The sequence below is a fragment of the Leuresthes tenuis genome, unplaced genomic scaffold, assembly GCF_036924035.1.
Source record: "Leuresthes tenuis unplaced genomic scaffold, fLeuTen1.0.hap1 SCAF_5, whole genome shotgun sequence".
Lineage (NCBI taxonomy): Eukaryota > Metazoa > Chordata > Actinopteri > Atheriniformes > Atherinopsidae > Leuresthes > Leuresthes tenuis.
The window spans coordinates 26,959,318-26,977,022 of NW_027325359.1; the positions used below are offsets into that span (position 1 = coordinate 26,959,318).

The following is a 17,705-nucleotide window of genomic DNA, read 5'->3' on the forward strand; positions in this document are numbered from 1 at the left end:
CAGGATTTATTTTTGGACTGTCATGGAGTCTCTTCCTTCCATTTGCAGGAAGGGGGGTCGAGATGGGCTCAACATGAACCTGCCGTTCTGACACTCCAGGCAGGGACAAGCAGGCAGCAGCCGGCCGGCCGCCTCCAAAGCAGCAGTCATACAGGTAACCATTCCATAACATTACATCTTTTATTCTCCAGACAGAGCACAGAGAAACTGTTAGCATAGTTTGGAATCCAACTGATATTGAATGCAGAGCCCCCACCTCAGCAACCAAACAGCCGACATGTTTGAGAAGCTCAGGGTAAATTTTCCTTGTCCTCAGTGCAACATTAAAGCACCAGTAGGGCTGAGCTAAGTGTTAGCCTCGCAGCCTTTCTACTCCCTGTGGCTTTAAAACACCTTCTGTCCTGTCATTTATCTGTCCTGCTTGCAGTCAGGCATGAGTGAATAATGATTCTATTTTTAATTTTAGCTTTAACCTTAATGTTGTGTCTTGTTGAGTTTGATACGGAAGGGCAATCAGTGTTCTCTCTTGTTTTGTCAAGGGGAACCTGCCTGGCCTCTCTTTGAACACCTGCAACAAGTTTTTACCTGGTAAGTTCTTCCATTCTGAAGTGTTTTTTATTTGAACTGTCATGTTGACATTTGTACAAAGTGTCATAACTTCATCAGAGGTGAATCAGTTTTTGGGCTTGATTCAATTACTTCAGGGAGCCATTATTAAGCAGCTTTTTTTTTTATTGCATAGCTATTATTAATGTTTCCTCTTTTGAACCTGCATCCTGAAGGCGCTCCAAATACCAAAACTACCAAAGCCTTAAAAGGAGGAATGAGCATCTCATGTGTCAAGCAGGCTGCAAGTTCAGGAGGGAGGAGCTGGGGGGTTGAGGACAGGGTGGAGGTTTCTCTAACACGCTACCAACAGTGGCCTGCAATTAACTGGTGAGGTGACACATATTTTAAACTGAGGATATTAAGTAGTCATTTATGTACAAACGTAGTGTCAGAGATATTTAATACGAAGCCCAAAGCCTCTAGAATGCCTTGTAATGAAGTTGTCTGAAGAACATTTTAATTTTAGATTGATAACAGACAATATTTAGCCAATGCAATGCTTATACAGTGTTATTAGCTAGCAGTGAAATAAAGTAGGCTGCTAACAAGTTCCACTCAAAGCTGCAAGTTCATTGTCTATTCATGTTAAACTGTTCCCTCAAGTGATTGAACCATCTATTTGACAGTATATTTCTAGTGTTATTGGGCTGTGATGTCATAGGGTCAGATGCTCTGCATTCACTTTCACCCTTAAGCAGATATATGTACACATATACACACACACACACACACACTTGTCAGAGGAGACAGCTGTTTTTATCAAGTATAATACATTTGATTCCCTGATTAGAATAGCAAAATGACCTCTTAAAGTGTTCACACCAAATGTAACACATGCATGTGTGTTCCTGTCAGACCCAGAGATGGCTTTGTTTGTGTCTACCTGTCAAGCCTGATGCGACATGGGTGGCATAGCAACATTTTAAACACAGGAGTATGGATTTATTTTCATAATAATGAACATTAAGAAAAATCAGTCAATCATCTACTACCATTTTTTTTTAAACTAAGGTTTTAGGAGGCTGTTTCAATCAGCTTTAGCATTATATCTTTCAAGAATGCCTGAAGTCTTAATGGGTTAAAGGAGCAAAAAAGAGATCAATCCATGCTTTGGTCAGATTTTCGTGAAAATAAATTAGAATATTCCTAGCACCTACAGTGCAAATGGTGATTGTTTTTTACTTTCTTATTTCTTCCCTCAATAGGCTCACTATTTGCAAAGGAAACACTAAAACCTACCAAGGAACTGCACTTTTTTTTTAAAAAAACACAATGAGATACACAACACCACATACAATGATCAAATTCAACAGCTCCCTTGTGACTTTCCTAGCTGCACTACTGGAATAAACCAGCTTTTGGTCACTTTAAATAGAAACTTGTAAAGGTCACACCTTGACCACCTACAATATGAGCAGTATGTGGTGATTTTGGCCAAGTGGAATATACTCTACAGAATGTCAATCAAAGCAAAACTTGCTGTACAGCCATAACCTACCTGTATAAAAAGAAGGTTGGATTCATGAGAATATGTGATATGTGTCTGCTGTTGATGTTGAAATACAATACTTTTATGTATTGATAAGACACAGTACTCCTGTGACACTAAGTTTGTTTCTGATAGCTTTAAGGCAGCTGAACCTGCAGACTCAATCTGAACTACATCATAGGTTGCTGATTTATTGTTTTCAAAAAAGTGATGTAGCCAGTAGAAAGCCAGGAGTCTTAAAAAAGGGAATCAGGTGACTGGCAAGGATCCTCTTTAAGCTAAAATTAGGCTCTGCAGTGGCTTCCAGGATGTAGTGGTAACATCATCCGGTATGAGTTCAGCTTGGTTTATTTCAGCCTGCAGTGCTGATCTCTGGCCTTCATAAACAAAATTCAAAATGAACCATCAGGAATTCATCAGCAGTAATGCTATTTTCTAAAATAGTGAAAATCCAGGCACAACTAATTGATGTTGAGCTTTTCACTATAGATGAGGGCTCTTTTGTAGGCTCAGTGTTTAACTAACTTATTTGTAATTATTCTCACTATTTTATCACTGAGTTGTCTTTTTTTCCTTTTTAGAATAGGATTAGGGTTTTACATAGCAGAAAATTAATACATACAAGACATTTCAGCCCAATAATGCTAAAAACTCATTGTTGTTCTAGGTTAAGGGGTTCATTCTATGTAGGTGAGGGTGGGGTGGTACTGGGTTTATAGTTTGTAAAATTATAAGATCCTGGTTTGCTCTTTAAGTTCAATTGGTGATTCTAAATGGACTATGGAAAGGAGTGTGAGCATGCAAGCTGTCTGCTGACAACCTGTTCAGGATGCACCCTTTTTGTGGTAGCTGAGAGCTCCAGCGAGCTGGGGCAGTACAACGTAGGTATGACAAATGAATGGATTTTCATCACGAGGCTCCACTTGTTTACTAAAAATACTATGGTATTTTGTTTTGAACAGAAATGAAGGATTTGCCTTATTTTGAAGCATTTCAGATGCTAAATGTTATCATGGATCTTGAAACTGATGAATTGGATTTAATTTAATTATGATTACAATGAATTGAACTTCAATTGGCTTCAAACTTCAAAAAGTGCATTGAGATGACATTTGTTGTAATTTGGTGCTATATAAATTAAACTGAATTGAATTGAATGTGTTTAATTGTAGCTGTCGTACATTTACAATATAATATAAATGAGATGAAAGAGAATATGGTTTTAATTCATCCAAGAAAAAAAGGTGACACACATACAGTAGGAATACTCGTAAATGAGTTTTAAAGATAATTTTTTTTTACTGTAGTACAGTAGTATAGAGATAGAGATGAAAGCATCAGTAAGTCTATCTGAAATATAAACAAGCAATAGATTTAGACTGAATTGATCATAAAGCTTTTTGTAACGGATTTCAAATCAAGTCAAATCTGGTTAAATAGCTGAAAGATCCATAATTATCAGTGAGTATGCTTTCTGAAATATTTGCAGTTTTATTTGAAGCCCTGTTTTTTTAAGAATTTTTCTTTTAACCAACATGTAAGTGCAGAACAGGTAAAGTAAAGGTGTGGTGCATTTATCCCAGATTATTAAAAAATCTTAAAAAAACAGTTCTATTTAGTCAAAAATATAATCATACAAAAAATATCAAGATATTTTGAATGATTTTTACCCCCAAAAAACTGTAGGAAATAGAAACTGTAAAGCTCATGGTCAGATATGTACATACTACCAGAGAATGCCAAAAAATATGGAAAGAAAGAGAAAGTTGGACAAAAATACACATTTAATCATCAAATATTTTGGACACGATCTTTTGGATGATATTTGTTCCACTGAGACAGTCAGAAAAGGTGATTTATTGGATGAGCTGTAGATAAAGTACAGAGACTGCAACCGTTGGCTCTGTCTGCACATATTGTTGTGAGGTGGCAACTGCAGAGAACTTCTACCTCCTCAGTAATCACTATGACACAAATCTGCAAAAGAGACAAAAGGAAACAATTAGAAATGGAAATACTGATATTCTATTCAGACTCAATTACAGGCTGAACATTTTCATTTTGTAATAAGTCCATCCATCCATTTTCTATACCGACAGTCCGTTAATCGGGTAGTGGGTGGGCTGGAGCCTATCCCAGCAGTCATCGGGCGAAAGGCGGGGTACACCCTGGACATGTCGCCAGTCCATCTCAGGGCCACATAGCGACAAACGAGACAAACAACCATGCACGCTCACACTCACTCCTACGGACAATTTGGAGTCACTTAGAGTCAATTAACCTGACATGCATGTTTTTGGATGGTGGGAGGAAGCCGGAGTACCTGGAGAGAACCCACGCATACACAGGGAGAACATGCAAACTCCACACAGAAAGGCCCCAGCTGGGAATCGAACCTGGAACCCTCTTGCTGTGAGGTGACGGTGCTAACCACCGTGCAGCCCCTTTGTAATAAGTCGATAAAAAAAAAAAAGAAAATTCTACATCACATTGCGGGAACACCTCTTTAGGCCACTTGTTTGTAGTGGTGTGTTTTATCTCGCATCTCTTTAAGGCCCCCCCTCCCAAATTCAGACTTTTTCAGCTGGCCTGGCAAACAAAGCAATACTCCTCTAGAAGCTGCTATGTTACACAACACACAGTGTTGTGATGCAATGGATATTTGGAAATCATTTGTATCATGATTTTCACATGGTAACAGCTAATATTCAGTTCTGTTGTTTCAGTTGTTTATTGGTTTCCAACTGGTGTTAAGACTTCCAACTATCCCACAAAGTTCTGGCCAGTCAAGAGTAATGGTTATGTTTATGCATTTGGCAGATGCTTTTATCCAAAGCGACTTACAGGTAGGGTAAGGGGGTCTTGCCTAAGGACCCTGGAGGTAGTGCCTTTCATGCAGGGGATGCCTTACCCAGGTCTCCCTCATGAAAGGTGGCAATCATACCACTACACTATCTCAGTCATGCTAGCCATTGTAGCTACACAATGTAGTAAGACCTCCAACAAAGCAATTAGGACAGTTCAGGAACAGTATTTTCTTTGAGAAAGAACAATTTTCTTTCAAAAGGAGTTAGACCCTTTTTTTCGGACCTTATGCATATGAGAAAATCTAATCCAAAACCCACAATCAATAAAAAACAATGCTCACATCCACAGTTTAAGCCTTTTAAGTGTCGCTCTTTTAAGATCATACTACTTTTTTTTCCTTTACAGGGTGCTGAAGCACTCATGGCTGCCGTTTATGGCACTGTTACCCAGCTAGGCCTACTTTCCCAGCAGTACCCTCCACCTCTGCTGCCGAAGCCTGGAAAGGACAACGCTCGTCTTCAGAAACTACTCAAGAGGACAGCCAAGAAAAAAGCCTCTACTCAAGCATCACAGTCTGCAACACCTTTCCGCTCCAGCCTCTCCCCTGTAAATGAAGCCAGCCCTGACCTTGAGCACAGTGACCACTCGACTCCACCGAGGACACCAGAGACTCTGCCCAGCCTCTACAGCATCAAGCAACCCCCACGGTTCACTGTCAGGCCTCTCTATCAACATGTGGCATCTCCTTACCCACAGCGAGCAGCTTATGGTAGAGCAGCTAGGTTGTCACCTCAGACAGTGGCCACCCCATCATACTCTTACTTGCAACATGTCACCACAACCTCATCACATTCTGTGTCAGCTGACATCTCTGAAGTTTTACCCTCGATTGGGCAAGTGACCCAGCCAGCAGTGGACAAAACATATAAGCCATCTTCCTCTGCACCTAAGGTAACTCATGATGGTCTGAGATCTGCCACTACCATTGAAACTCCACATTCAGAATCAACAAGTCCAGGTCAAACTCCACATCCAGTACCAATGAGTCAAGCTGTGATCCGACCGCTCATTGTGCTGACCCCACTCGTCAAATCCAAAAGTCCACGTCCCACATTTAAAGCAACTGAACCCTCAAAATCACCAAGACCAATGTTTGAGGTCCCTAAAATAAGGATGTACACAGCAAGCACATCATATTATGAGACATCCAGGACACCACCAGTCTATGACACAGCTGCTTTAACTGCTATTGGCAGCACAGTACCACAAGGCAAAACATCAGCAGAAACTAAACAAGAGTGGACTCCAACATCTGAGGTCAGAAGAGGGACAGTAACACTAACTCAACTTCCATCATTAGGCACAGATCCCCATAGAAAAACATCAACAACAGATAGCAAAAGAGCAACCCTGACAGGGGAAATTAGAAGAGCCACTCCAACAGCAGAAATCAAAAGAGCAACCCCAACCTCAGAAATCAAAAGAGCAACCCCAACCTCAGAAATCAAAAGAGCAACCCCAACCTCAGAAATCAAAAGAGCAACCCCAACCTCAGAAATCAAAAGAGCAACCCCAACTTCAGAAATCAAAAGAGCAACCCCAACCTCAGAAATCAAAAGAGCAACCCCAACTTCAGAAATCAAAAGAGCAACCCCAACCTCAGAAATCAAAAGAGCAACCCCAACTTCAGAAATCAAAAGAGCCACTCCAACAGGAGAAGACAGAGTTAAAAAATCAACTTACGAATTTCAAAATTCAAGACTTTTAGCAGTGCGGCCTAAAACGCCAGCATACCACATGGCCAGGGCCACAACTCCTGTCTTTGAAATTTCAAGACCCAATCCTCTTTTGTTTGCAGTGTCACCAATCACAGTGGAGACACAGAGGTCAAAAACACCCCAAACAATTTCTACTGAGAGCAGTTCATCAACTTACAAAAGTGTGAAGATGACTGAGCTTCCTGAAATAGTTTTGAATGGAGATATTCACTCTGACATAACACCTGACGTTAAACCAATACAACAAAGTGAAACCAAGTTAAAATCAGAGCCTGATCTAATAAGAGGAATGATCCCAGATGCCCCCATTGGCTCTCAAATATCTAAAACTCCTACATCTGAGCCATCAACACCAGCAGTGATTAGCTATCAGAGGCCAAAGACTCCAACATATGAGGCCTCCCGACTTATGACCACATCACCTGGTTATAAAAGACCAAAGACACCTACATATGGGATATCAGCTTCTGGTGCATCACATGTAACCTCTCAGAGACCGAAAACCCCAGTTTCGCAAAAGTCAAAGTCTGCTTATCGTGGACTTACACCAGCTGAATATGCTGCCTACGGCGGAATAAAAACATTCTCTCCAGCATTTGGTATATCAAGTTTAATGATGCCAAGACAAGAGGAGTTTAAAGCTGAAAAAGAGGTTCCAGAAGAGACAGGCCAACAACCAAGTGAAAAGGAACAATCCACAGTGGAGGTCTCTAAAGGAAAAGAAACATCAAAAGATGTAGAGATACTCCATAAGGAATATGAGAAGCTTGCTTCTGTCCCTTCAATCCCTATCATTGTTGTTTCACAAGCATCTGACTCATCAGGAACAATGTTAGCACAAGAGACAAGTACAGTTCCTGGTCCAGTTGCCCCAAATAAAACCACAACAGCAATGCAACAAAAATCAAAATCTCCAGTAGCAGAGGGAAAATTATCTGAGAAACAAGAGGTGAAAACACTAATTCAAGAAACCAAATCAAAGACAAAGGTTCCTGAAACCAAACATCCCCTGACTAAAGATGGTGACCAAGATCCCCTGAAGGCAGTAAGGAAACTTCTAGGTAAAGCTAAAGTCCAGACAACAGAGGAAAAAGCTATAAATGTGAAAAAAGCTGATGCTTCAGTCCAAAAAGAAACACTGACACCTTCATCTGTCACTTGCATTAAGCCTGAAGGCTCAAAGCTAGGTACTGAAGCGCCTACTCAGCCTGTTAAGGTATCTGCTGCTGAATCAGGAACTAGAGACAAAGAGAAGGATAAGAAACCAGAGACGTCCTCAGCAGATAAATCTCCCATTTATCCTAAGAAAAAGGAAACTGATGAGAACCTCCTCACAGCCGAGCCCCTTCTTAAAGTCATGCAAAAACCAAAAGGGAATAAATCTAAAGTGAGTGGATGGTCCAAACTCAAGAAGCATATGGTTGTAGAGCAGGAGGAGCCCAAATTTCCAGAAGTGGGCTCTCAGAAAGAGGTCTGTGGGCAAGACCAGGGTGAGACAAAAACAATACAAGAGAAGCCTGAGGATAAGCCCAGTGTCCAGGATGAAAACCAAGACACTCCCAGGGCAACAAAGATGTGGGATGCTGTCCTTTTCCAAATGTTTTCCTCTAAAGAGAACATTTTGCACCAGATTGAGTTAAACAAAAGTGAAGAGAAAGAGGATGAGAAAAAGAATGAGCTAAATGAGATACCTTCATTTGTGTATCGGCTGCCTGTTTTGCTTTTTAGTCCAAAGTTTGATGCCAAAAGGCTTAAGGAGGCAGCATCCAGGCCGGTCACAAAAATTTCTACTGTGTTTGAAATGGGCCTGATTGGGCGAAAAGGTAAAGAAGAGGAACCAAAAGACTTTAATAGAACAGCAAGAGGGTTCATTGCTAGTTAAGCTTCGTTTAATGTGAAGTGTCTAGACAAAAACAGTAAAGAAAAAGAAGAACATCAATGTGTTTAATGTAAAGTGCAGAATTCTTAGAGGCAGAAATAATGTACAGGTCTAGCCTTAGTCTCTGTGCAAATGAATGCTATCCGTGGCCATGTCCAGGAAAACTCAACCTGAACTTTATACTTGACAAATGCTTTGTATGACTGGTTGCCTGAATGTTATATGTTTGTATTCACAGACTAGCTGAAAAGAAAGAGCTACATTTGTCTTAAAGTCATTCGGACATCACATCAAATTAAAGTGTTTATGTAATCAGAAAGTTTCTTTGTTCCTTTAATAATACATTCACAATAAAATGTGTTTTTAGGTTATAGATCATTGATACACATTGTTCTCTGTTGTTTTCAGAATATCTGTAATTGTTTAATTTTTTTTTAAAGACAATTTGCAAGAAAATTCTGATTTTAATTATCATTTTAATATCAACTTTTATTCAAAATGATGCTACTTCACTCAAGGCAAGACATCTTTTTATAAGCAGTCAGGGGGGTTTGTAACATGAATGAATCTGAATAAAATTTTTTTAATGAAATTTGATCCTCCAAAGACTAAAGAAGACAGGCAGAGAGTTCATTTAAATCACTGATTTACATAATCTTATTATCACAATCTTAAATGTATCTGATTCTGATCTCAATACAAAAAAAAGAGAGAAATGGAGGGAATACACTGGTTCCCTAATTACTGCCTAAATAAAACCCAGTTGTTAACTTATTTTTATTTGCATGATGGTAAATTTAATTTAATTCAAATACAGCATACTGCATCATATACACAAAATGGTGTTTAGGACCCAACGTAAATGTTGTACATATATATTGTATGCATATAGGCAGTGATTCCATACGGGTGTAAGTTGTATGTGCTTCCAAGTGAAAATCAGATGGATTCATTTTTAAAGAAAAATAATGATTTTTATAGTTTATAATTTTTCTGTGACATGATAATGGTTACTGGGCTAAGAGATAACAAAAGTTTTTAAAGATCAATGACAAGGAGCCAGCTGTAATGGAGGTCAATGGGATTGTGAAGTTGGTGCCAGAGTAGATCAGTCGGAGGGATGCTCTGCTGTGACTGGTTGTTAAGAGGAGGGCTGGTCTTTTTTTTGCAACCATGTATCCTTGGACCGATTCCTGCTGAAACCATCAGGCACATAGCTTTTATATTGAATATTTCTGTGATTCTATCTTTCTGAGGAAAACATGGCTTACTTACTTTACGGACTTTAACACGTTTATGTGATAGCATTAGCTACCAGCTAGCGAAAGCTATCACACCTTAGCTGCTGTATTCTTTTCCACAGGCCATAGAGTCACTGGTTGCTGAACAGCAAAACTTCCAATCACTGAAGAAGAAAGCTCCCCACCAAGTGATCCAATAATCCTTTTTCACAGCAGATATTTTGATTCCGGTGATAACAATCGTGATACAGGGTATGGAAGTCAGAACAACTGCATTCAATCTGTGTGAGTAGCTTGAAGGATATTGGTATTTTGCAGTCTTGCTCGCAAAGTGCTATACCTGGACTCAGTGACACACCCACTGAGGACAAAAACCTGGTTATCGGCAGCTCTATAGTCATAAACGATGCATTAGATACACCAGCAACCATAGTCAAATGCATTCCAGGCGCCAGATTGGGCGACGTAGAATCCCATTTGAAACTGCTGGCTAAATACAGTGAAATAGTTATTCACGTAATCGCACCCAGTTACGCCAATCAAAGGTCACTAAAATAAATGTTGCATCCGATTGCCAAAACAATGTCGGACTTTCTCTGGACACCTGCCAAATCTGACCAGTGATGACATGTTCAAGACCAAAAGTCGGGGCGGTAACCGCCATTCCGACATCCCGCCATTCCGACATCCCGCCATTCCGACATCCCGCCATTCTGACATCCCGCCATTCCAACATGAAAATGTCCAGGCTTTTCATATAAGGAAATGTGCATTACTCAACAGGTGAGTCCCTTCTTTCTGTTCATGCATTTTACATGGTTTAAGACATGTAATACAGTCTTTAAAAGTGTAATTAAAGCCCCCCCCCATTCAGGATCCATCTATAAGGGCTGTGTTGTTACTATTTCACTATAAATCTGGTGTGTTCGTGTAACAGCTGTCATGTAGGTATGTCGGATGACGTCAGATCCTGACAATGTCATGAGTCCATGGTAACGCACTCCAAAAGCAAATTATATAATGATATTATACATATAAACAAGAAGAATAATAAGTTTTGGGTAGCCTAATATATGAAATTAAAATATGAAATTTATTTGCAGCAACAGGAAGTCCGACACCGGTGAGCAGTCATTGATGTCTCTAATTGCAATTCTTAATGTCGCATATGATGCCAGTGTGCAAAAGATGTATGGGCTCTGTGGAGAGCTCTGCTCCAGCCGGCTGCTGTGACAGGTAACTGATACTGTATTTCTGCTTAATCTAACATGTTTCAGGCTTGCCCGATTTACATTATATAGGTTTATATATTTATATAGGTTTTATATAGGTATTTTATATAGGTATTATATAGGTTTTTATCAATAGGTTGCTATGCAACCTATATGATTATCGGCAGCAAGTCTGTGTAGCTCTCAATTTTGTTCATCATTTACATAATTATCTGTAATTTTTAGTTAGTTTAGTTAACCTTTTTTTTAGTGATTTTTAGTGATCTGCTTTTTATTTATATTTTGTTTTATTTGAAAATTTTTGACAATGTGCACTGCTACCAGTACTAGAGCAGTGTACACAAGAGAGGAACTGTTGGCACTGTCAAGGATTGGACGCGGAATTAAACATCCAATTCCGACCGAGAGAGTTCCCATATACAGTCGTCATCGCTGGTCACATTCCACCGAGGCCAGCACCAACAACGGCGTGTGATGTCATCCATGACGCCGTTGCTAGTATACAGACCCATCATCCTGAAGCATTCATTGCAATCACAGGGGATTTCACGTCTCTCTATCGTCCTGCCTGACTGGCTTCGTACAGTATGTGGACTGTCCAACACGTGGAGAAAGGACATTAGATCTGTTTTATGCTAATGTGAAGGAGGCTTACAGGGCAGTGTCTCTTCCACCACTGGGTAGATCTGATCACAGCATGGTCTATCTACAACCCACATACAGACCTTGTGTACAAAGACTTCCTGTTACTACCAGATCTTTCAGGAGGTGTTCACCAGAGGCATTGAGAGACTGCTTTAATGTCACAGACTGGGCTGTACCGCTGGAGGAAGAAGAAATGGACATTGACATGGACAGGAGGGTCAGCACCGTCATAGACTACATTAACTTCTGTAGGAACACTGTGATTCCAGTGAGGACTGTAAGGTGCTATCCTAATAATAAGTCATGGATCATAGTGACATTAAAGACCTCTTGAACCAGAAAAAGATGGCGTTCCAGAATGGGGATGGAGAAAGGCGGAGGAATGTACAACGGGAGCTTAAAAAGACCCTACGTCGAGCTAAGGTGGAGTACAAGAAAAAGGTAGAGAGACAGCTGGAGAACAATAACACCGAGGAGGTGTGGAGGGGCATGAGGTCCATCACTGGATACAGACTGAAAAACTCATTCTGTGGAAGGTGATGTGGACAGAGCCAATACTTTCAATCAATATTACAACAGGTTTGATAGTGTGGCTTTTTCAACCTCTGCTGCTGCTCCCTCTACCTCCACCACTTCAGCTGCTTCCTCTATACTGCTTCCACTGCCCAGCTGTACTTCCGCCTAAATGACAACTCGCATCGCCAAAACCTCATCCTCCGCCTTACTGCACCACCACCTCTGCAGCAACTCTCACCAACAGGCTTCTTCTGTCCAGCTGTACCTCCACCTCTTCGGCAGCTTCCACCACCAGGTCTCCTGAGTCAAGCTACACCTGCAGCTCTGCGGCAGCTTCCACCACTAGACCTCCTGAGCCCAGCTGCACATCCACCTGTGCGGCAGCTTCCAGCACCAGGCATCCTGAGCACAGCTGCTCCTCCACATCGGTGGCAGCTACCACATCCAGGCCTCCTGAGCCCAGCTGCACCTTAACATCTGTGGCTGCTCCCACCGTCTGGCCTCCTCAGTTCAGCTGTATCTCCACCTCTGCAGTAGCAACATCACTCCTGTCGTCATCCCTCCGCTACAACCTCTTTGTCAAACTATAGAGGAGGTTGGAGCTGAGCTCAGGAGACTTCAGTCAGGGAGGGCTGCAGGCCCAGATGGAGTCTGTCCAAGACTTCTAAGGGACTGTGCTGGTCAACTAGCAGTCCCTCTTCAGAGGCTCTTCAATATGAGCCTTCAAATGGAAAAAGTCCCGGTGCTGTGGAAAACTTTTTGTCTCATACTGGTGGCCAAATTAGAGCAACCGGTGGAGCTGAATGACTACAGACTGGTGGCTTTGACATCTCATATCATGAAGACTTTGGAGAGACTCCTTGTTCGTTGCTTGAGATTGCAAGTTGCTAAGGATCTTGACCCCCTCCAGTTTGCCTACCAGAAACACATAGGAGTGGAAGACACGATTCTGTACATGCTGCATCGGGCATATGCTTATCTGGATGTTCATGTTCTTTGACTTCTCCAGTGCCTTCAACACCATACGGCCTCCCATACTCAAAGACAAATTTCTAGGTATGGGTGTGGCCCCCTCCCTGACATTGTGGATTATGGACTATTTGACTGCAAGTCCACAGTACGTCAGGATGGGGAGATGTGTTTCTGGAACACTAGAATGCAGTACTGGGGCTCTGCAGGGTATCGTTTTGGCTCCTTTTCTTTTCACTCTGTACACATCAGACTTCAGGTACAACTCAGAGTCCTTCCACATACAGAAGTATTCTGATGATACGGCTGTTGTGGCATGTGTGCACGGTGGTCAGGAGGAGTACAGGGACCTTGTGGAGTCCTTCTATGGCTGGACCAAAAATAACTTTTAGCTCCTGAACACTACCAAAACCAAAGAGCTGGTGGTGGACTTCAGGAGATCTAAAACTCCATACCAGTTAGTCTGCATTGATGGAGATAGAGACTGTTCAGGCCTGCAAATACCTGGGGGTGGTGCTGGATAATAAACTAGAGTGGTCTGCCACTCTATGTGATGTATTTCGGTGATACTTTCAGCTGATCAGGGCAGAGTTGTGTGGTCACAGAGGATATTGCCACCTGATGCAGCCAGAGGAGAAGACTTGCACTGACAAGTGCAAGGTTTTAATGTCATGTGGGATGACGACATTCTTAACTGAAGCTGGACAAGGTTTTTCACTAGCATGCACAGTTTCAAGGAGACTGTCCTCTTCCCCAAAATGTACCCATGCGCCCTATGTTCATGCAGGCAGATACAACTTAGAATCATGTTAGAAGAATGTATCTCTAGTGGTTGCGAGAGCAACTGCATGTGAAGACTGGTACTTTGAAAAATAAAGTAATTTTAATCCGAAACATAATAGTTTTCTAACACTGATAAAATAGTTTTGATTTCTAACTGTAACCAAACAATTTAATGCAGAGAGCACGTTGTAAAAATAATGCTTTCTATCCCTAACCTTGACTGTTTTCTCACCCTGACCAAGTAATTTCATTGACAAAACCTAACAAGGTAGTAACAAAAGTTTTTTTTATTAAATTATAGTCCTGTTATTGTCTGTAACTCAGAAATTCAACAGTTGTCCTATGTTGGTCTCAATCCTGTGTGTCGTGAAGGCATATGGCTTTCGGTGCTGCATAGAGACAGCCACTCCTCCTCCCTCCTTATGATAACCTTTTAGCTTCTTTAACAGAACCCTTACAAGTGGCGTCAGTTCTGTTGTGTAAAGGCTCACAAGCCATATTTGTCATGATAAACTTTTGCCAGAAACTAACATTACCATGGATACAGTCAGAAGCAGATGACCTTGGTTTTATACTGTATGTTTGTTTGCATTTTGGAAAATAAATGCCCCAAATAAGCTTTTAAAAGTTTATTTTAGCTGTGAAGCTTTGTATGTACCGACTCACCATCATTGAATTACTTTGATCCAGTGGAAATCTAAAAAAAAGCTGATGATTCACAAATTCATTAGTCTATGTTGCATTATCTCATATTTAGGATGTAAGACTACTGTGTCATCATTACAAGATGTTTTCTTGTAATTAGAATCAATTATTTAATGTAGATCACAAAGTGTGTTTTATTAAAGTGTCTTAGAAGAGAATAGATCTTACTAACATTTTAATTTGGGTTCTGCCAAAACATGTTAATAATCTTTGATCATCAGTGTTTATTGTAATTGTGTTTCATCTTCAAAAAATTCAAGATAATCCCGAAAGCTATTTAAAAATACTGTGAAATCTTTTTAGAAATGTTACTATCCATTAAGTTTTGTTGTGGCTATCACTGTATTTTTCTTTTTGTAATTAATTAACATAAAAACTCCAGAAACTAGTTCATTATTATTGTTAAGATCATTGTTTAGAGTAGTGAGGGCCAAATATGACTAGAATATATTTTATGATTAGTCTGAAAAATAACATAATGTGAAACCTTTAAAGTATGTGAAAACATTTTCTTCTTTAAATCTTAAAAAAAGTTTTATTTGATTTCCTTTTGTATTCCTAATTATAAAATTTAAATACTAGTTGTGCAAGTTACAACTAGGTTGGTCAGATAAAAGACACCAAAAGCAACTCCTTTGTACTTACTTGCACCTGTTAAAGGTTCAAATAATAAAACAGATAACGGAATAAAGTTTTTGTTGCATTTAAGAAAACGTCCCAACTTTTCTGGACATTGTTTTTATATAATTGATATTGAAATGTTAATCTCTTTTCTCTTCTTAATTTTGATTCAGCCAATATCTCTACCTAAAATATTAGCAGTACTCAACAATGTATTGACATTCTGTGTCCAATTATACAAGCCTTAATTAGAATACATCACGCAATGTCACTTTTTTCACCTTAAATCTGTCATAGAGTGTTTTCTTTCTACTTCCTGTTTGTGGTCCTACCAGATTTTCTGTTGAATTCTCGCCTCTCCTGGTCATCCACAGGAATCTTCTCATATTTGCCATGACCCGTGACAACAAATTTGTACTTTTTACTGGCTGTTGAACCCTAAGGAGAGATGAAACAGATGTATTCAGACTTTTTATTAGCACATGAAAACTAAAAAAATAAAGACATCAATGAAAATCAAGGGAGTGATTAAGGACGCCTAAAGTGAAGGAATTCATAGATATTCAAATTATTCAGGATCTTTATGTTGGCATTACCCTTAGCATGTAACATTTTCAACAGAAATATTTAGTTTATTACCAAAACATTTAATGCCAAAAGTCTCCCAAATGTGAGAATTTGTTTTACCCCATTCTCATTCTTAATCATGTTCTGAAGGTTTGGTAAAAACATGTTTGATACAGAACATAATAATCAAATATGATCTGAACATAGTATTCAGACAGCTGAGGTTCCGCTGGTCCATGTCATACCATTTCTGTCCCATTTATGTTCTGGTTGACAACGGTATGGTATTTGACTTCTAAAGTTTTAATGAGCATGGTAGCTTTCTGGTTGTAACCTCATGACGAAACATGATTGTCTGAGGTTGAAAATATCTGTTTTTCTGTAGATGCAAATCTGTACAGGTGAACAAAAACCTTCACTCTCTGTTCCGGCTTCCCTGACGCATCTCCAACGATCTCCCACATGTTCTTCTTCTGCATCACATCTCCAGGCTTAACATCCTAATAAGTCAATGAAGAATCAGACAAACAGATTGGTATTCTAAAATGAGCAAACACTTCAATGAAATACTGGACACATCAATACACTAAGACACTTCTTATTTTAGATAAGCCATTTCTCATCTAAAAGCTACTTTGTCAGTCACAGAATAGTGTTTCTAGTTGAGTAAACAAAGAGAAAGTTGTCAGTGGTATAACAGAGAGAAAAAAATGGTTCTCAGTTGTATTTTCCTGTTGCACAGAGGGGAACCTCACATACCAAACTGTCAGAGGATATCAGATTATTGTCTGAGCTGAGGAAGATGTTATATTTGTGACTTACTGTGGGTCTGAATTGCAGTTGTCTACTGCTGCTATCTGAGGGACCTTTCACCCACTGAGTGATCAAGTTTGCCACTCCCACCTTCAGGCTCTCGGTGTCCTGATTGATTAAGCACAGAATGCATGAGATGCTTGAATGTAAAGTGTTCTGCACACAGATGCTTCTACTGCATCAACCTGCTCCACTTCCCTGTAAATGTTAAGCTGACCTTAAGATCACATAGTAGTACAGATAACAGAATGCTCATTCTTAGCCAGGTGGTTGTTAAAATGCCCTTGTTCAAGAAGATCTGAATAACACTGACAATACCATTTTGACTGTTACAGGGATGATCACTAAAATATCACCACAAAAAGACTTCTCAGAAATATACGATATTAAAACAATACTATATAAAATCCATTTAAATCACGTCAATATCAAAGCAACATTATACCTAACATTATCATACTGCATTATACTATATTATATTGTAGACATAATCAATTATTGAAAATGTAATCCTTCAAATTTTGGATTTTAAAAAATATACAAAACTAAAGTAAAATTAAATCGTAATCACTTGATTTTAAAGTAATATTAGATTGAAGATTGTGTTAAATAAAAAAAAGTTGTAGTTAAAATCTAACATGATATACATAACTGTGTAAAGGATTAAAATGAGTAAATCATATATATGGAGAGAGTAAGAGAGAAATGTCATGATCATACAATTATGATATATTAGGTTAGATTTGACATTTAAATAAGAAATATCCACAAGAATATTAATCATTAATGTGTTAAAGCATTGACTGTCGTCCAAAAGCATCATTGCAGCCTGATTAGGCTGTGTTACAGAATCTGAACCTTCAGTAATATGTTTCTTTAATCAAATGAAGCCGTTGTTACAGCGATGCTTTCCATGTTATTCACATATTCTTGTGCACTGTTGCATTAAACTAAATCTCGGGAAAAAACAACTGTTCTTTTTAACATTTTCTGTGGAGGACATTGCTAGGAACGTTTCACCATTATTATAGCATCTTTGAAGTCATATGT

General features: G+C 39.5%; 2 protein-coding genes across 3 annotated transcripts in view; one reads left to right on the forward strand and one right to left on the reverse strand.

Annotated features, from left to right (window-relative positions):
- The first annotated feature begins 64 nt into the window (after nt 1-64).
- prr33 (proline rich 33) lies at nt 65-8,936 on the forward strand. Of its 2 annotated transcripts, XM_072386520.1 has the most exons (4): nt 65-154; nt 540-588; nt 783-936; nt 5,312-8,936. In XM_072386520.1, exon 4 carries the CDS (start codon nt 5,327-5,329, stop codon nt 8,564-8,566), a length of 3,240 nt encoding a protein of 1,079 aa, XP_072242621.1. In that variant the 5' UTR covers nt 65-154; nt 540-588; nt 783-936; nt 5,312-5,326; the 3' UTR covers nt 8,567-8,936. The 2 variants fall into 2 exon arrangements, with proteins under 2 accessions (XP_072242621.1, XP_072242620.1); XM_072386519.1 differs by lacking the exon at nt 783-936.
- lsp1a (lymphocyte specific protein 1 a) overlaps nt 3,865-17,705 on the reverse strand; it is a 44,264-nt gene continuing 30,423 nt past the window's right edge. The window contains exons 10-14 of the mRNA XM_072386521.1: nt 16,665-16,763; nt 16,256-16,342; nt 15,608-15,713; nt 4,025-4,075; nt 3,865-3,968 (exon numbers count right to left, since the gene is read on the reverse strand). Of these exons, the coding sequence (XP_072242622.1) occupies nt 4,053-4,075; nt 15,608-15,713; nt 16,256-16,342; nt 16,665-16,763 (315 nt within the window). The 3' untranslated portion in view covers nt 3,865-3,968; nt 4,025-4,052. The remainder of the gene's footprint in view (nt 3,969-4,024; nt 4,076-15,607; nt 15,714-16,255; nt 16,343-16,664; nt 16,764-17,705) is intronic.

Coding starts and splice junctions, on each gene's coding strand:
- prr33 (XM_072386520.1), top strand. CDS start 5,327: ATGGCTGCCGTTTATGGCACTGTTACCCAGCTAGGCCTACTTTCCCAG.